This window comes from Trichogramma pretiosum, unplaced genomic scaffold, assembly GCF_000599845.2.
Source record: "Trichogramma pretiosum strain Unisexual culture from Peru unplaced genomic scaffold, Tpre_2.0 scaffold189, whole genome shotgun sequence".
Lineage (NCBI taxonomy): Eukaryota > Metazoa > Arthropoda > Insecta > Hymenoptera > Trichogrammatidae > Trichogramma > Trichogramma pretiosum.
The window spans coordinates 38,546-55,903 of NW_019640857.1; the positions used below are offsets into that span (position 1 = coordinate 38,546).

Below are 17,358 nucleotides of genomic sequence, written 5' to 3' on the forward strand. Positions count from 1 at the left end.
CTTATCGATCGACTTTTTTAATTTTAATTCTTCAAAAAAAAATTAACGAAAACAATCAATTATTTCATTGCTTTCAAATGCCACTGGGAAATTACTCGACATGATCCAAATAATGAGATTTACAAAGCCACGCGATTTGATTCTATTATTCAAATCTCTTCTGCATGAATGTGTATGATGATATATGTACGCGTGACATTATGTTGGTGTCAGACAATCTTACAATAACCCTTAATAATATAGGATAACGCTCTCGATTGTATAGATTATTCAAAAAGTCATTTCCGGAGGACATTTTTCTCGAATTGAACTTATCAATACTTTATCTGTAATGTTATGATACTTGTTTAATATTAAATTTCATTCAACTGCAATGCAACCACAAAGAAAATATTTCCATTAAAAATAAAATAAACACGAGAACAAAGTCTTGAGTTACGTGAGAATATTTGTAACTGAAATTTCTGATGCAATTTTTCCTAGGTAAATAACGTCGTCAGACAATAATTAATTTACAAAGCAATGAAGGCTGCGTTAATTAATAATAAATAATGGCTTAATGTTATGACAATAAAAATGAAACCCATAGCCCATTGTTGAAAAAAAAATATAAAATTTTTTTAAGTAATTTTTACGATAGTATACAAAACATTTATTTGACTATTCTGTGTTAGATAATTTAAAGTAGTCGTAATATTTTCCATGGTACAAAATATTTAAATTCAATTAAAATAGCTGCTGTCTTAACCGAGAAAATAATAAGCATAATAATTACTCGACATCCAAAATTAAAAAATATAATGTAAAAAGACTTTGAAATTCTTTGTCAAAGAGGCGAATGTTATCTATATGATAAATAAATTGTTTAAAATTGTATACATAACGATAACACTTATTAAAATAAAAAGAAAAAAACAAGGTGTGACTTTTGTAATGCGAACCTATAAAAGTATGCACTCATCCAACGTAAACGTGTTCGATCATATACATACAAATAATATTTACATAAAGTAGATATATTGTATACCTACATTTACCAAATAAGTGAGTTGATGTAAATGATGGGATTTCAACTGAAATCGAAAACAATGTGACTTTCGTGTAAATAATACTTAAAAATTATTGAAATAATTCTCGTTTTCGGTATATTTGAGTGATCGATGCTTTTGTTCAAACTGACTCGAATGAAATTTATCAGCGTTACATAGGATATCTTATTATATACTAGGCTGCAAGGCTCGCGCGAAACCTCCTCTTTGTAATTTTCAATCTTCTCGTCTTGTCTACTTCATCAGAGTTCAAAAGTACTATAACAATTGAATTTCTCACTTCGGGTCGATCACGCACGGATTGCCCTGAATAGGGGCGCATGCGGGGGTGAGCGATATAGAAACAATTGAAGCGTTCGACCGCGCTTAGCTGTATTATCCATCGGTTTCTCTGAATCTATACCGAAGGACAAGCCATGAAGGGGGTACACCTCAAATCTTACGCTTAATTAAATTTCAGCGTTTAATAAAACGCCACTGGATGGCATGGTATGTGCGATTGTTCGGGCAGCATTATATATCAAGGCTCGAAGCTCAAAGCGCAATGATAGCGACTAATTTTACTTGACTGATCCGCTTGACTTTATAGTTTAATAAAATGTAATAAATATACCAAAAAAAGAAAAAAAGAACACAATGTGAAATGATAATATATAACACGATTATTCATCAAGTGATTCAGTACTAATGAATAATTATAACAATGATAATGTTATAAGTAGGTACCTATATTCTATGATCTGCTAGTAGTTATCTTGTGTATTTTAAAACTTGGTTATTTTATTATGCGAGCTTTTGCGATATTGCGAACCCACGTTTAAGATGAATTGTTGCATAGAAAGTAAGCAGTCATATAAATCAGATGTATTTGCACTCGTTCGCGTTTAATTGATGTGTATGTAACGAAACAGTTATATTTCTGATGAAACACGATTTTTAACAAGTATGACAATCAGAAACTTAATAAAAAAATAATGAAAATAATTTATTCAAAACAATTCTCAAGGAGGTATCAAAGCTACGGTTAAACTAATGAACCTTTTCAAAAAAACTACATGAATAAAAAACCACAAAATGAAAATATCTGGGTAGCTTTCAAATAAAAATTCTTTAAAAATGTGTTTGAAAATGTTCATTTTAACATGGCTTTGGAATCTCCTAAAGAACGTTCCATGAAACAAAAAGGATGAACAAAAATGTCTATCAAATTTTCCTAATCCTGCATTTTAAAACGTTAATTTACAAAATAATATTTACAACATCTAATCTTTCACAGTTTCATTTAAATATCTAAAAAAGAACTGCAACAAACTGTCAAAAAGTGAACTAAATATTTAATAGTAACGAGACGTATTTTTGATGCAGGAATAGATGGATTACATATACATTTTTGATAGTTTTTTTACGAGATCAAAATAACCGACTTTAAATAAAAAAGACAAGAGTATTAATAAATAAAAATACTGGTTATAATGATGATCTTAATAATGATTATTATTTCATTAAAATGCAGATTCAATTCTATGTATCATAAAGTACCAGGGAAAAAGAATTTCAGTTTAGTAAATATATTTCTCGATGATTAGTTAATAAAATTAAGTACAATATCGTCACAAATAGATATTATTTTAAACTTAGAGCCTAAGGATGCTAATGACTTAAAAAATAGGCTTCTTTTAGCCTCTGACCTGGGAGTTAAATAAATACCTAACTGCAATTTCTTTTTCTCTCATATTATTAATAATACAAAATTGATTTATTACTATTATTTTTATTATTATAATTATTATTATACTCTTTAGTATATTATTCTTATTCAACGCTTAGAACGACTCAAAAGTTGAGGAATTCTTCGTTTACTTGTCTCAAATAGTCTCAACGAAAGTCATACTTTTTTCTATGATTGTCGAAGGCAGAGAAAAGTGATGAAAGGTATGCGCACAGCTATGGGTCTCTCACAGAAAGTTGGAGCAAAATATTTGAACTATTTTGCCGGCGTTATTTCAAAAGTACAAGTGGTTGGGGAAAGGAGGTTGAAAAAGTTCCATAAACTCTGTGTAGATCGCACTTTATCAAGTTTACGCGCAGCAAATTTCAAGCAAACTTTCTACCTTCATGTGTTATGAGTAACAAGAATATTGCTTTCGGTAAACTGAAGCAGTATGAAAGAACGTACAAATTCGATGTGAGGAATGTAATGAATATACGCCCCACGTAGCTTCTCGTATCGTATATATAACTCTAATCGCTATTAGAGGTATAATTAATTTGAAGTACCCTACGTTGCACGATGAATTGTAGCTGCGCTTAAAATACTTATGAATGTGAATAACTCAATTAAGTCAACTTCTCGTCTTGACACTGAATTTCTAGTTTTTTATTCAACTAAAATTGCTGATTCGAATGATAATATGTAAAACAAAAATTAATATATATGCTGCAAAAAGCGCGGAGACATATTTTACAAAAAAATACCAATGAAGAAAAAATATCAATAATTAGAGAAATAGATAATATATTTCAAAGACAATATTAATAAAAAAAAACTTTCTTAAAACGAATACATATTTGTATGAGAATGATTAGAGAAATTCTGTCTCCATTGACCTTATTATGTGTACTACTGAAAATATTTGTAATGTTTTGATGGTTTTTGAATGGAAATGCATTTAGTTTTTATTGTGAACTATTTATCATTTCATTTGTGAAGATTTATGTATAACAGTTAATAATATTTTATTTAACAAATACACGTCTACTACTGACAATCACTGGACCGGTTATTGATTTTAAGTTCCTATCATTATACTAATAGGTTGGTAAGAAATAAAATAAATTTTGATTATTTATGCATTCTGAATTTTTTATTTACATTATGACAGTTCTATAAGTATTTTATTTATACATATACGATATTTTTGTTTTTTAAAATTTATAAAATTTTCTACCGACAATGCTCAAACTAATGATTTGTCGAAGGAAATTGTTTTTTTCTTTTGAGTATGTACAATGTATTATAAAAAAATCGTATTTGAATATATTCATTTAGTTCCTAATAATGAAAAACTTAAACAAGTACGGAACTATATGCTGACAATTTTTCTTTTTATTTACACTCATTTATCATTGACTTTCAACTAGAAATAAAATGAAATGCTTATTAAAATCATTGCGTTGATAATATAATAATTTAACAATGCGCGCAGATGGTTTTTGACAATTTGAAAATTAACTTATCTTATATAAGTTTTGAATCAAAGGATTTGTTAACCTAAATCATAAAAAATTAAATGCACGATTGTTATAATAAGAATTTGAAATGTAAGATAACCAATAATTTAAAATAATTTTTTATCACTAAAAAGTAGCACGGTGCTATAACAATAAGAACACGATTTGATTCTTAAAATTACAATCTATTATAAGGATTTAAATTCTATATATTATGATATTTAACAATACAAACATAACAAGTTATCGATTTTTAGCAAAAGAAATTTAGCAACTTCTAATGAAATTGTATGAACTAGCACCATCCATATCGGTGAATTTACCAATTGCATTTATAATGCATTAATTCAGTTTATTTAACAAACACTTCTCTAGAAAAAAGCGTGACAATAATTAGAAAAAGCCATTCACTGCGAGTGCTCAAGCGGCGTCACCTCTGGCACGCTTGCTCAGTAGTCAGACACCGTTGGCTGCAGGTGCATCATTATTATTAATTGAATTGGTGCTGCTAGTATTCGTGGAATTAGTTACTGTGCAGCAACCAGGTGGGTGCAACAAATCATGATATTGCATAAGGGCCTCACGAAGAGAGCGGGAAACTGCTCCTGAAGAAGTGGTCACGGTACATTCAACCAAACAAGGATACAAAGCTATCAACTGCTCCCAGACTGATCGTTCCACTTTTGGGAAGGAAAATTTCATTTAGTTATATTAATTTTTTTAATTCATTGATAAAAATGAAATTTTTTACAAACCTTTGTTTGCTGGAGCTTTTTTCAGCGACACAACAAGCGTAGCCACAGCTTTAAGGACAAACGATATTTCTGACAACCTGTACCTAGAAAACAGTTATATAGTCACCTTTTTAAGATTATTCAAGCACATGAGCATACAAAGGAAACAAGGCCAAGACGTCAATGAATATTATTTACGAGGCATGTAGCATTAGTAAATAAAATTATTAAGATCAAAAACTTTACCTTGGCAGAGGGCATTTGCCGCTTCGACGTTCATCCTCGACGTAACGTTTGAGAACTTCCTGAAAGCGATGCAAAAGTGCCGTGACCGCGAGACGTCCAGCAACGCCACCTTCGTCACGCTGTGCTGACGTGATTGCTTCACTGTTTATGTTCTCCGAATCACCATTCAAACCATCCAATAGCGAGAACTGCAAAAGCGTTTCAAAACAAGTTTTTGCAAATTCTTCCCGCAATTTTGGCTCTCCAGATTTTTCTAAAACATTATAACGATGATGTTCAAAAGCTTATCATTTTTATTCGATAAATTTATTAAAATTTTTCTCCTACCAATGTTTGAAGTTGCTGAATGTATTGAACCTTTGTTCAAAAGCATAACAACTCTTAGAACAAATTGTTGAGGAATATTTTGCGAATGCGGTAAGACTTCATCTCTCAATAATTCCATTACTTGACAATCAACTGCTTCATCGGCTTGAATTTCTTCGATACCACGGTCCAAATTCACCGGACTATTTGATAAAAACACATTATTTAATCTTTACATTTAGGGTCGTTAGATCAATAGTATTTAATATATTTTAAACTCACTTTGAAGGGAACAAAAAGTGCTCCAGTGTATCAGCGAGTTCTTGCCACATACTTTGGAAACTATCGGGATGATTGCGAGCAAGAGGTAACCCAATGTGTAAAATAGCTAAAAGACTTGTTACAGCTAATTTCCATGTTGTGTGCGACGGACAAGCATATTTCATACCAAGAGGAACGTGGAGAGCTTCAATAATGTGCTTTAAAATTTGAGCCTCTATAACAGGAGGCTCGTTAGCAGTTTTTTGATACAAATTAACGACCATCGAGAGAGCTTTTTCTCCAAAAGGCACATAATTCATTGTAACCCAATCAGCCTGTGTAAAATTATATTTGTAAAGTTATGAATTATACATCTATTTGGGTGTAATTGAACTCACAGAAACGCCTCGAACTTGAGAGATGTGCTTTGTAGGAATTTTGCCATAGCTTGGTGCCTCGCACGCTAATTTTGAGTAGTAAAGCAATTGTAAAAATACTGGGCTGATCATGAATTTCAAATTTTCTTGAGATGATAATGCTTCCTGAAATATAAAATCAATAATCAATGACACATATTTTTAAAGATATAAAACTCTATCAAAGAGACCACATAATTTCAACATCTAGATTCGTTGGAATAAATCAAACGAAGATTGAGTCGTCCTTTTTATGAGTAAAATAATCGTTTATCTTACTTTTTGAATCAATTCCATTGAATGTAGAACTCCGTCTTGTAATTGAGTCAGAACAACGTCTGGTACAGTTGGTAGAATGTAGGGAGTAGATTCGCCATGAACTGGTACTGCGACAGCATATTTCAATACGAGGCACAATTTTTGTAAATCCGCCGATGTAAATCTTCAAAAATTGTTGATAATAAATTAGGACAAAAGTGATAATTGTTTTAGACTTGAAATAATGCAATACTTTACTTGTTTTTGAAATGTTGGAATACTGTTGGAAATATTTGAACGAGTGCCGTGAGAAATGCCTGAGATGGAATGTACGGTTCGACTTCATTTTCTTGAGGCGGTTTGGTACTGTCTAGTCCAATGCTCAACCAAATACGCCACGCGATGGTCCACAAAGCTTCGGAATCTTCGGATTGCGTAGGATCAGTATTGTTGATATCAGCATTACTCTTGGGTACATACAGGATTTCTTGGAATGATTTCAAAGCAGCTAAAGATACCTATTATTTTAAACGTTAAAGTCAGTTTTAAATTACCTTGACTTTTATTTTTGAAATAGATTTAAAAAGGCAAAAATTACCTCGTTGTTTTTACTAAGAGCTGAATTCTCGACGAATTCTAATAACAACGACCAAGCTCTTGGAAAGTCACCCAGCAATTGTAATAACTGTCTTTTTGTATTAAAGACTCTCGAAACACCGCTAAGCGTTAATACCTTCAATAAAAATTCGATTAATATGTTATACGATTATTAAATAAAACACTCGTTTTACGTTTCATTTACCTGTGTTTCAGCCCATTGTTTCTGTGCTGTATTTCTACTATGATGTATGAGAATGTTACCAGATGTGTCTACTTTCTCATTGCTAGCTGAGCTCGATAAACTTCGTACTTTATCGAGCAACGGAAAGAGAACTTGCCAAAGCACAGCTTGCCATGTAGGTTGTTGCAAGAGACTACCATGAGCCGAAATTGTCGAAAAAAGTGTTTGGCTTGCTGATTTACGCACTGCTGGTCGTTCATCGACGCACAAATCACCAAGTCTGGCAAACAAACACATCCAAAGTTTGTCAAAAGCTGACATGTTTGTTGTGCCAGGAAAATCGGGAAAAACGGAAGCGGAGTCACCGCTTAAAGACGCACAAATTTTTTCGTGATTGTGATAAAAGTAATCACTTATGTTCCACTGAAAAAAATATTTTCATGATTATTAATGTTTTTAATATATAATTTCAATGTACAAACCATTTGTCCAACTGCTGTCAGAGATATATTGAGTTCTTGAGTTTGGGAACCAAATTTTGCCGCAGTATCGACGCAAAGTGGAAGACATCTCCAAGGCATAGCGGGTAAAAAGTCAGTTATAACCAACTGCAGACATTGAAACGCTATACGCACTAAAGCCTCTCTGTAAAAAAAACATAATTTCAGTTATGAGCATTGGAAATAGCAAATCAATAGGACTTACCCATGATGATCGGACACAGCTCCAATTATTCCAAGTACCAAAGGCCAACCATGAAATAAAGTTTCACCAGCGCCATGAAGAATTTGCAAGACGCATTCTAATTGTCTTTGTCTAACATCTGCATGGCGTACAGAGGAAAGTTCAGACAATGGTCCTAAAAGTAATGTTTGTAGTTTCTGCAAAACAACATTTTCTTATTACATAGTGTGCAATTCTCAAAGCTCAACAGTAAATTGGCGAAAAAAATGACGTACTTGATTTTCACGTAGTGGTTGAGCGTACTTGTGTTGCAGAGCGGCTTTAACTAAATAGGTAATAGCTTCTACGCCCCACTCTCTCATTCGAATGTGCGGATGTTGACAGACTTCAAGTAAATGATTCGTCAGTGGACGCCACAATACTTCAACCCTAGGTAAATTAACTAAACCAGTTTCCAATAATTTTGCTACAGCAAATAGAGATGGCTCCTATGAAGAATATTAAAAAGCTTGCATTACTAGTAGGCAATACAATTTAAATTTAAACCATTTTATTTTATTTAATACTGATCAATCAATCAAGTTAGTTAAAATGAAACAATGATTAAAGTATGAAAGTTTAAAAGAATTATCTCAATTACCCTGTTTGTGTACGCAAGCTCCATAGCTTCTTGACTTAGCTTACATAACGCATCAATAAGGTGGTGCAGAGCAACATCGTCGAGATGCTGACTACTTTCAAATAAACGGCTGAGCATCGCACTGAGTACAGGTAAATCTGCCATGACAGCCGTTGTAAGCATAGCATTGGAATCAGCTGCAGTTCTGCCGGCTTTTAACGATCCTCCAGTTGAGGGCTTCAATCCGAGTATCCAAGCCAGATGCTGCAACGTCGTAAGCACTAGATGCCAGGCACTACCGAGTATGCTACCATGGCAATGTGCGAGTAATAAAAGAGCACGCATGCATTGTAAATTCTTTACTGTCAACATCACCGGACCTTGTTGAGCACCTGGAGTGATTTCAAGTTTGATCATGAACATGTCATAATTTTTAAAAAATTGCAATCAACGAAACATACCAATTGGTAAAGATGCAGTAGGCAAAGGTGTACCCACGGCCACGACTTGCTGTCTGTAATCCGATTCAGCAAGATTTGCTGGGTTGTACTGACCACCGGATGAAACAACCTGTTGAGCCGAATCACCGGCCGACGGAGCCTGCTTTGCCACGGCTGACGCACCGCTGGGAATGCCCTGTGGTGCACTGTACAGAACTGTAAGAGCGTAGTGCGGTGGAAGCGAGGCTTTGCATATAGCCGTGATAAAAGCATCTCTTGGAATCTGGAGTTCTAATAAGCCACACAGCGAAGCGAATGTTTGAATTTCTTTTAGGACATTTTCCGTGGCTGTTTCATCGGTGCTCGCATCGATGAGCGGACTTAAAGCAGCCAACAAACCACACCAGCTTGAGTTTATCAATTGAGCATGAAGTTTACGATCAGCCTCTGAAGGTTCATATCGACGCTCTGGCAAGGTGGCATCATCTCTTGGTCCTTGAATTGCCAGTGCGATAGATCGTATAATATCTAATAGGCAAGCGTACGCTATGCTAATACCATACCCATCTGGAATTTGAGGTGGATCCACCTTGTCCAACATTTCTAAACTATTAAATTAGTTTTTTTGTTAATTTTATTAGTGAGCGATTATATTTATTTTATGTACGTTTTGCAACGCAAAATTGTAACTTACTATGTTGATTTTGTTTGTCCATTTTGAAATGTGACTACAACTGGTAACCAAATACCTCTAGAGTAGAAACCTGGTTGTGGAGTTACTCCAGGTCCTATTGGCATGCCAGCAAGCATAGCTGGAGCTGTACCTTGAGCTATGGGTGCAGTTTGTCCTAAAAATTTTATGATAAATCTATTAAGACAAATTTTAATAATAGGATTATTAAAAAATTCAATTTAATACAAGTAACTTGATTTATCAGCTACTAATATTAAAGAGATCTTGAATGTTTGTTACTACTAACCAGTATTACTTGGTACCATATTTGGATTTACAAAAAGACTATGAATATATGCTCCCAAACTATTAACTATATCTTGAAATATGTTTGTGGCATGTGGTTTCAAGTCATAGCAGTTGCAAAAACTTGTCAATAAATTAGCTTGCACTGTCATTTTATGCAAAACTTCCAGGGCTAAAGCTCGTTGCCATGGTGGTTTGTCAGGATCCAAAAATTTTACAATTAGAGACAAAAATATCTCACATTCTGTTACCTTTAATAGTATCACCAAACTTTAAAATTTATTTTGTTGTAACACTTAGTAATTGAAGTAAAAAAACTTACCAATAAGAAATGATACTTTTGAATCAAAATGGAAACAACTCTCAAGAGTCTCATACTTATTGGAAAGTATGGTTTATCAAGTGGAGTGGCTTGTTGTACTGAAGCTGGTACAGAATTACGGTATTTAATATTTGGTGAAAATAATTTAATGACAAGTGCACAAACTCTTTCTTTCAGAAGAAAGCTAAATTCTGGATGCTGCAATATATAAACAAACATGTTACATAAAACAATCTCGTAAATAAGCCGTTGAAATAATACAAAAAAAATTTCTAATTCAGATCTTCAGAATTATATTTAATTTTCTTACCTTGAAAAATACTGAGGAAAAATTTGTTAAAACTGATTCAAGCAATTCTAAACCAAAAGTTCTGGTCATTTCCACAATACCAGTTAACCAATAAGGTTGATCAGCATTGACTAGTTGAACTAAATCCTAAGTCATTTAAACAAAAAATTAGATATTATTTTAAAAAATCACATCACTATTTGTTAATTTTTACCTGAAACATTAAAAAGGCATCAGCTGCACATGGTCTTAAACCTTTTGGTGGAGTACTAGTAGGTATTTTCAATTCTTCTAAATTCTCATCTATAGTAGGTTGATCAGAAAACTGTTCATCTTCTGCCACAACTCGTTCAAATACAAGAGAAACTAACTGCCTAACAGTTGCACCAGCTGTATTGCAAGTTGTTGAATCTTTTGTGAAGTGAAGACGAAAGCATAGAACCAAATTCTGAAATATATATTACAAAATAAGCAAACTTGATTTTTATTTAATTTAAATAATAATAATCATACTCTTGCTAGATTATCTCCTTGTACAAGTGAATTACTAGTTAACAACAGTGTTACAGTTTGTAAGACTTTTACTTCTTCTATGCCAGCTTCCATTAGTGTCTTTAATGCATCTGTTATAAATCTAGCTCCTTTTTGATCAATGGCTTGTTGCGTGATCAATCTTTGCATGACATTTAAACAAAGCTGAAAAAAATTTTAATCAATAAAAACATTATTACAAAAAATCAAAAATAGGATGAATTCAAAAATTATGTCAATTGATTTTTTACCTTGCTTATTTTTACATCTTTACTTTCACAACCTTGAACCAAGGGATATAAAATTTGATTAACTACATAGTAAACTTGTCCCGGTTGGTTAATCGATGAGGCTTGCCTTAATTTGATAATACTCTCTTCGCATGCCTATTAGAAATTTTATATTAATTCTCATTGTTTGTAAAGATCTAGGTGCATTTGTTGTCTGAACAGTAGACCACTGTGAATTAAAGAGAAGGTAAACTTACCTCTTTTATTTGAGGAAACTTTTTCTTTGTCTCTGTAGCTAAGACTTTAAGATCAGCCTGTAGCGATTCAAAGAGCTTTGCCGAATTGTCCTGGACACCTGCAGGACCAGCCGCAACAGCAGCTAGTCCTGGTGTTGCATTAGACATCTTGATTTAAAGAATAGGCTTATCCACGCAGGCGAAATAAAGATGTTTCACATCAAAAACTCGACAAAAGTTTATCTTTATTTGAATGACAATCGCGACGTGGCGAACATCGTCATACTGCAGCAGCAAAAATTGCCACGGAAACTGTCTGACGCTTTACACCTGTCTTGCAAATGTACACGTTATCGAGAAAACGGAGCGTCTGCTCGGGAGCTGCTCCGTAGACTATTGTACTGGATGATAATGCAATAATAATCAAATAACACACAATAGCCGCACCTTTCTTTTGCACTTTTGCCGCAACTTGACGTGTGGGCGTGTGCGTGTTGGTGTGAGTGTTTGTCTTCTTGTATGCGTGACGATGCACAGAGGCACTGTCTAATTTCACTTGTCGCACACAAACATAGGTTGTATTGGGATTATGTTTCGTCCTGTCGAGTACCGCCAGTGCTTCGGACTATCGTCGATTATGAATGTCTGCATCAACGCGTCGCTAATGAGCTCCATATAAATTGGCTGTTAACGGTATCGCATGGCTTTTTGCGCTCGACGATCTTATCATCAGTCAACTATCAGGAACAGCTGTCAATTCTTGCGCCACGTATTGTATTATTATTGTGCGCTGCAGAAATGAAATGCGTCGGTGTGCGCGCGCGCCTCAAGCATTAAAATGTAATTGTTAATTGTTTCGCTATTCAGCCAAGCTGCGCAGGCTGCCGTGTGTCAAAAATAACGTTTAGTTACTTATTCTGAATTCATCGATGACTGGCACTGCACTGCGCGCGGCTGAAGCCCGAGCGGAGAGCGGCGTTTTGCCAATTTTGCCTCATTACTCGTGTTGACCTGTGTTGTTGCTTTATTGCTTACCTCGCGACTTCCCCTTGCAGATTTCAGGTGGCGTCGCCGTCGCTCTTGCAGACGCTATTAACTCAAACCAGTTCCATTGTTTACATTTCATGCACTATTTTACAATCGTACTGAATTCAAAACCATTCTTGCCAAAGACCAGCGTTTTTCTGGTTCTCTTTGGCAAATCGGTGAGTTAACGTGAAATTATTTTTTTCATTTTATCGGAAACAAATATCTAAGTACAAACTTTATCAATGTAAACTGCAATTGATGTACCGTAACGTTGCATTCAAAACATAATAATCATGACACTGATGCTCATTCTCTTATACTTACCTCTTTGGGGCATCATGATTCGTGAGAAATAATAATTGTGTATGTACGTATATCTGCATACACATTGTGTATTCGTATTTACATTATATATTTGAGAATTTCACTGTGTGTGTTTGTACACAAGAATTACGCAGTAATTTCCTGAACACAACATTTATTTTTTAATAAAGCTATTGATGAAAACTTTATAAAGACTAATCCCACAAATTAGCACGATTTTAGGTGAGATTTGAGCTTTATGTTCCGGAAACGGACGTTCTTTATCAGGCACTCAGTAACAACTAAAACTCAAATAAATGAAGAATAAAATCATATCTATTTTCGAGTTTCAGAACTCAGTGTTGAAGTTGAAATTTGAACAACAAAATGGATGTGTCTAGACGAGCAAGTCATTCTGGTAGTTGGTACACCGATCACAGTATGTGTTTATTTAATAAATCATACATTTTCTTGAAAAAGTAGTTCAATTTCAAATAATGACTATTTGTTATTAAGCCCAAGAACTTAATAAACAACTGAGCGATTGGCTAGGAGCAGCAGATTTATCTCATGGACCTGCAAGAGCAATTATATCGCCGTAAGTACTAATTTATTGCTTTTATTTTGTAGAAATATATTATTAATCATATATTTTTTACAGTCATGCTGGTTACAGTTATTGCGGTGCTTGTGCAGCATTTGCCTATCGACAAATCAGTCCCATTGTTGTGTGAGAATTTTTTAAAATTATTATCTTTTTTTTCCAAACTTTTGTTATAATAGAAATACTGCGATGCAGTCGAAAGATATTCATTTTAGGTCCTTCTCACCATGTCAGATTGGCCGGTTGTGCTTTAACCACTGCTTCTATTTATAAAACACCCTTGTATAATCTAAAAATTGATAAACAAGGTAATCTCTTTGCTTACTTTTTTTTTAAATATCAGTTGATAATAACTCAATATTTTATAGTTATCAAAGACTTAATGGATACTGGTTATTTTGAATGGATGAGTATGGAAACAGATGAAGATGAACATAGCATTGAGATGCAACTACCCTACATAGCTAAAGTCATGGAGGAGTATGTTCTTTTAATCATATGAAAATGTTTTTAAATTAGTACTAAACTTTATCAAACAATTTTTTCAACTTAACAAGAAATTTGCATGATCATATTATACTTTAACTTTGCATAAATGTCAACAAAATTAAACATTTGTTTTTTAACTCTCATGATATTATAAACATATGTGAATCTCAACCAATTTCTCTTGAATAAGCAAGGTAACATTAGAAAACAATCTTGTAAAAGTTAAAATTACTTAATTTTTAAAAAAGTCTAAAGAACTTTTTTTCAATCTATTGGAAATTAAAATTTCAGATTCATAATAGCTTATAAATAATTATTTTCAATGATTTTAGCTATAAAGATGCATTTACTGTTGTACCAATTTTGGTTGGATCACTTACCCCCGATAAAGAAGCTATGTATGGAAAACTTTTAGCTCCATACTTAGAAGATCCATCTACTTTATTCGTCATATCTTCTGATTTTTGTCACTGGGGCCAGCGTTTCCGTTATACTTATTATGACAAATCATGTGGTGCTATTCACAAATCTATAAAAAATCTTGACAAGATGGTAGGAGTGATCTTTTAATTTCTCAAAGTATATTTCAATCATTTATTTTTTTATTATTTAAATTGACTTTTAGGGAATGGATTTGATTGAAAACTTGACTCCTTCTGCATTTACTGATTACCTAAAAAAATATGGTAACACTATTTGTGGAAGACATCCAATAAGTGTTTTGTTGCAGGTGAAAATCGAAATTGATAAGTTTTTATAATGCAAGAGAATTTTTCAATAATTTAATTTTTATTTTAGATGATCAAGAGTTTAAAAGAAAGAGATAGCAATCAGCGAATGAACTTAAAATTCTTAAAATATGCACAAAGTAGTCAATGCAATAATATAAATGATAGTTCTGTCAGTTACGCAAGTGCTTCATTGGTTATTGAGTGACAATAAAATTTCCACTTGTAATTTCACCCATTTAAATTAACCATTGTAAGCATTCACTTTTCAAATTTGATGTACAACAAAATTTATAAAAAGGAACTATATAAGTTTCTTTGCTATTTTTTTGTATTTGAGATTTCAAAGATGTTTTTGATGCTTATTGTATATTAATGATATATGAACATAATTTATTTATTATGTGCAATGTTGTTTAAAAAAACCTCATTCATGCAGTAATTGCAAGTAATGTCTCATTTGCCTTTTACTATTAAAAATTTCAGTAGCTGTTGTTGAGTTACAATTTAACATTTTTTTTTTATATTTTAATATGGTTCATGTAATTTTCTAAACCATCTAATAAAATATATTATATTATATAGCATAAATGTAACTGAAAGTAGACTGATATTTGTCTGTCCATTATAAATAATGGTAAATGACTGACGAGGTAAGCATTTAATGTTTTTGTAAGATGCTAGAAATACTTGTATCACGTTTGTAAACAATAAATTTAACTTCAGAAAATAAAATAAAACTTGCTTGATTTTTAGTGAAATTTTTTTTCAACATTTTGAACAATATGAATAATTTTTCTTATATTATTACTACGTTAATATCATGTTGGAATTAGTAGGTAGGATAATATTAAATTTTAAGGCACACAATGGAGCTGAATGAAAATAAACATGATTACTTAAATAAAGTTTTATCAACAAGAAAATAGTTTTGAAACCACAGATGAAAGTTTTTGTAGCTTAAACAGTATACCTTAATTCTATTACTGTAAGACATTCAATGATATAAATTTTCATCAATCTCCATGCAACAATTCACTATCACTTAATATAACCAAGCACAATAACGTGTTCATTTAAGCACTATCAGAATCACCTGGATTGTAATCTGGGTCATCGTCGTCATCATCATCTAAATCAAGATCATCCAAATTTTGGAATAAACTTTCATCGACTTTAACTGTTTCACCTATAAAAATTGAATGTTTTAACATAGAATAAAATTTGAGCTTCTCATTAGAAATCTAGATGAGGCATAAATTTTTCATATTACCTTCTTCAAGGAACTTCAGGTCAGAGTTAATGAGAGTCTTATCTGTCATAAATAATTCTTTGCCGGTCAACTTTTTGCCTTCTTTTTCTGCTATCGCTCTTTTCTTGTTGATTCCGGTCTCTTCATTGAATTTTTCCTTCCAACACAAGAAAGTTTCTACTGTGACTCGCGTACCCTCAAATCTTTTCTGTAATTTGAAAAATAGGTAGGATAAGTAAAGTAAGAAAAATGAGTTGATTATAAATTTGATGTGTTTACCCTTTCAGCTTCTTCTTCTTCTATTAACTTTTTAGCTGCATGCTCTTCTCTGTCTACTTTTATTTGGTCCCACTGAACATTTAACCACTCTTGCGCTGCACTAACTAATGTAAATACAACAACAGTACCTAGATTGTCTTTAATCTGCTCTTGTAGAAATTCCATCAATCTGTCTTTATCTCCTTCTCTAAAATTTTCTTCATCTTCAATTGTAACAAGAACGGGATCTTCTGGATATTTTGGCGTGTAAGTAAACTCGAGTCGACAGCCTAAACCATTATTAGTTTCTGGTTCAAACTCTTCGGATTTGATTGGTATCGTAAATTTTTTGGGATTTGCTCCTAAAACTGGAAAGAAAAAAAAGCCAGATGATGTGTTGTCAAAAGGCAAGAATAAACTTGTAATAATTGATTTGCGTTCAACTCACTTTCCAATTCTCCGTAATAAATTGAATCCAGAGCTTCGAGCTCGTTCGACTGTTCTTCTTCGTAATTCATTTTTCTAAAAATATTTGTAAATCCTATAAAAATACAATTATTGCAAATGCAGACGAGTACACGTGCGGCGCTTCACTGACGCACCTATATATTCTCACATATAAATACACACATATTGGTGCGGCGTACAACGCAGGCGAAAGCAGAAGAAGAAACAGCGCCCTCTAAAGAATGGTTAGCCGGTACAGATTCTTCACACCAGCGCTTTTTTTGGCTTCAATAAAAGTATATCGATTAATTACACAAATGTAATATAATTGCAAGTTGACTCGCGCAAGATTAGAATTTTGAAAATATACCTAGTTCATTTTACAGTATAAATTTTCACATTTTTTTTTGGAGAGAAAATATCGAAAAAATATGACAAATTTTTAAAAAGTTACATTTATGGTAGTTGGTATATGAGTGAAAAAAATTACTCAACGACGGTTTATTAACCATTTAAATTTAGAAGATTGTTTCATCAAAATTAGACTTGACTGATAAATTGTTTGGTCGAGTAAAAATAATGTTTAACTAGTGTAGATGGCGAATGAATTCCAGCTGATTGTTAGCCGATATATTC

At 32.8% G+C, this 17,358-nt stretch overlaps 3 protein-coding genes across 5 annotated transcripts; 1 reads left to right on the plus strand and 2 right to left on the minus strand.

Annotated features, from left to right (window-relative positions):
• Nucleotides 1-3,970: 3,970 nt before the first annotated feature.
• On the minus strand, nucleotides 3,971-12,589 carry LOC106659248 (protein MON2 homolog). 2 transcript variants are annotated; one of them, XM_014381677.2, is made up of 23 exons: nucleotides 11,634-12,589; nucleotides 11,398-11,532; nucleotides 11,129-11,311; nucleotides 10,830-11,063; nucleotides 10,637-10,762; nucleotides 10,327-10,524; nucleotides 10,006-10,255; nucleotides 9,720-9,873; nucleotides 9,047-9,633; nucleotides 8,607-8,977; nucleotides 8,242-8,454; nucleotides 7,988-8,163; nucleotides 7,765-7,927; nucleotides 7,304-7,705; nucleotides 7,100-7,234; nucleotides 6,760-7,019; nucleotides 6,523-6,685; nucleotides 6,226-6,369; nucleotides 5,849-6,162; nucleotides 5,588-5,769; nucleotides 5,261-5,513; nucleotides 5,036-5,112; nucleotides 3,971-4,960 (listed from the first exon to the last, which is right to left on the minus strand). In XM_014381677.2, exons 1-23 carry the CDS (start codon nucleotides 11,778-11,780, stop codon nucleotides 4,737-4,739), a joined length of 5,091 nt encoding a protein of 1,696 aa, XP_014237163.1. In that variant the 5' UTR covers nucleotides 11,781-12,589; the 3' UTR covers nucleotides 3,971-4,736. The 2 variants fall into 2 exon arrangements, with proteins under 2 accessions (XP_014237163.1, XP_014237162.1); XM_014381676.2 differs by having other exon boundaries at nucleotides 5,036-5,118; nucleotides 11,634-12,588.
• Nucleotides 12,590-12,708: 119 nt separating this feature from the next.
• Nucleotides 12,709-15,514, plus strand: LOC106659253 (protein MEMO1). Of its 2 annotated transcripts, none has more exons than XM_014381686.2 (9): nucleotides 12,709-12,817; nucleotides 13,298-13,383; nucleotides 13,461-13,542; nucleotides 13,606-13,674; nucleotides 13,744-13,856; nucleotides 13,917-14,028; nucleotides 14,370-14,589; nucleotides 14,663-14,767; nucleotides 14,836-15,514. In XM_014381686.2, exons 2-9 carry the CDS (start codon nucleotides 13,332-13,334, stop codon nucleotides 14,971-14,973), a joined length of 891 nt encoding a protein of 296 aa, XP_014237172.1. In that variant the 5' UTR covers nucleotides 12,709-12,817; nucleotides 13,298-13,331; the 3' UTR covers nucleotides 14,974-15,514. The 2 variants fall into 2 exon arrangements, with proteins under 2 accessions (XP_014237172.1, XP_014237174.1); XM_014381688.2 differs by lacking the exon at nucleotides 12,709-12,817 and adding an exon at nucleotides 12,841-13,187 and having other exon boundaries at nucleotides 14,836-14,973.
• A 224-nt stretch (nucleotides 15,515-15,738) lies between these two features.
• LOC106659254 (RWD domain-containing protein 1) lies at nucleotides 15,739-17,048 on the minus strand. The gene is made up of 4 exons (XM_014381689.2): nucleotides 16,724-17,048; nucleotides 16,297-16,643; nucleotides 16,039-16,225; nucleotides 15,739-15,954 (listed from the first exon to the last, which is right to left on the minus strand). Exons 1-4 carry the CDS (start codon nucleotides 16,791-16,793, stop codon nucleotides 15,842-15,844), a joined length of 717 nt encoding a protein of 238 aa, XP_014237175.1. The 5' UTR covers nucleotides 16,794-17,048; the 3' UTR covers nucleotides 15,739-15,841.
• Nucleotides 17,049-17,358: the final 310 nt, after the last annotated feature.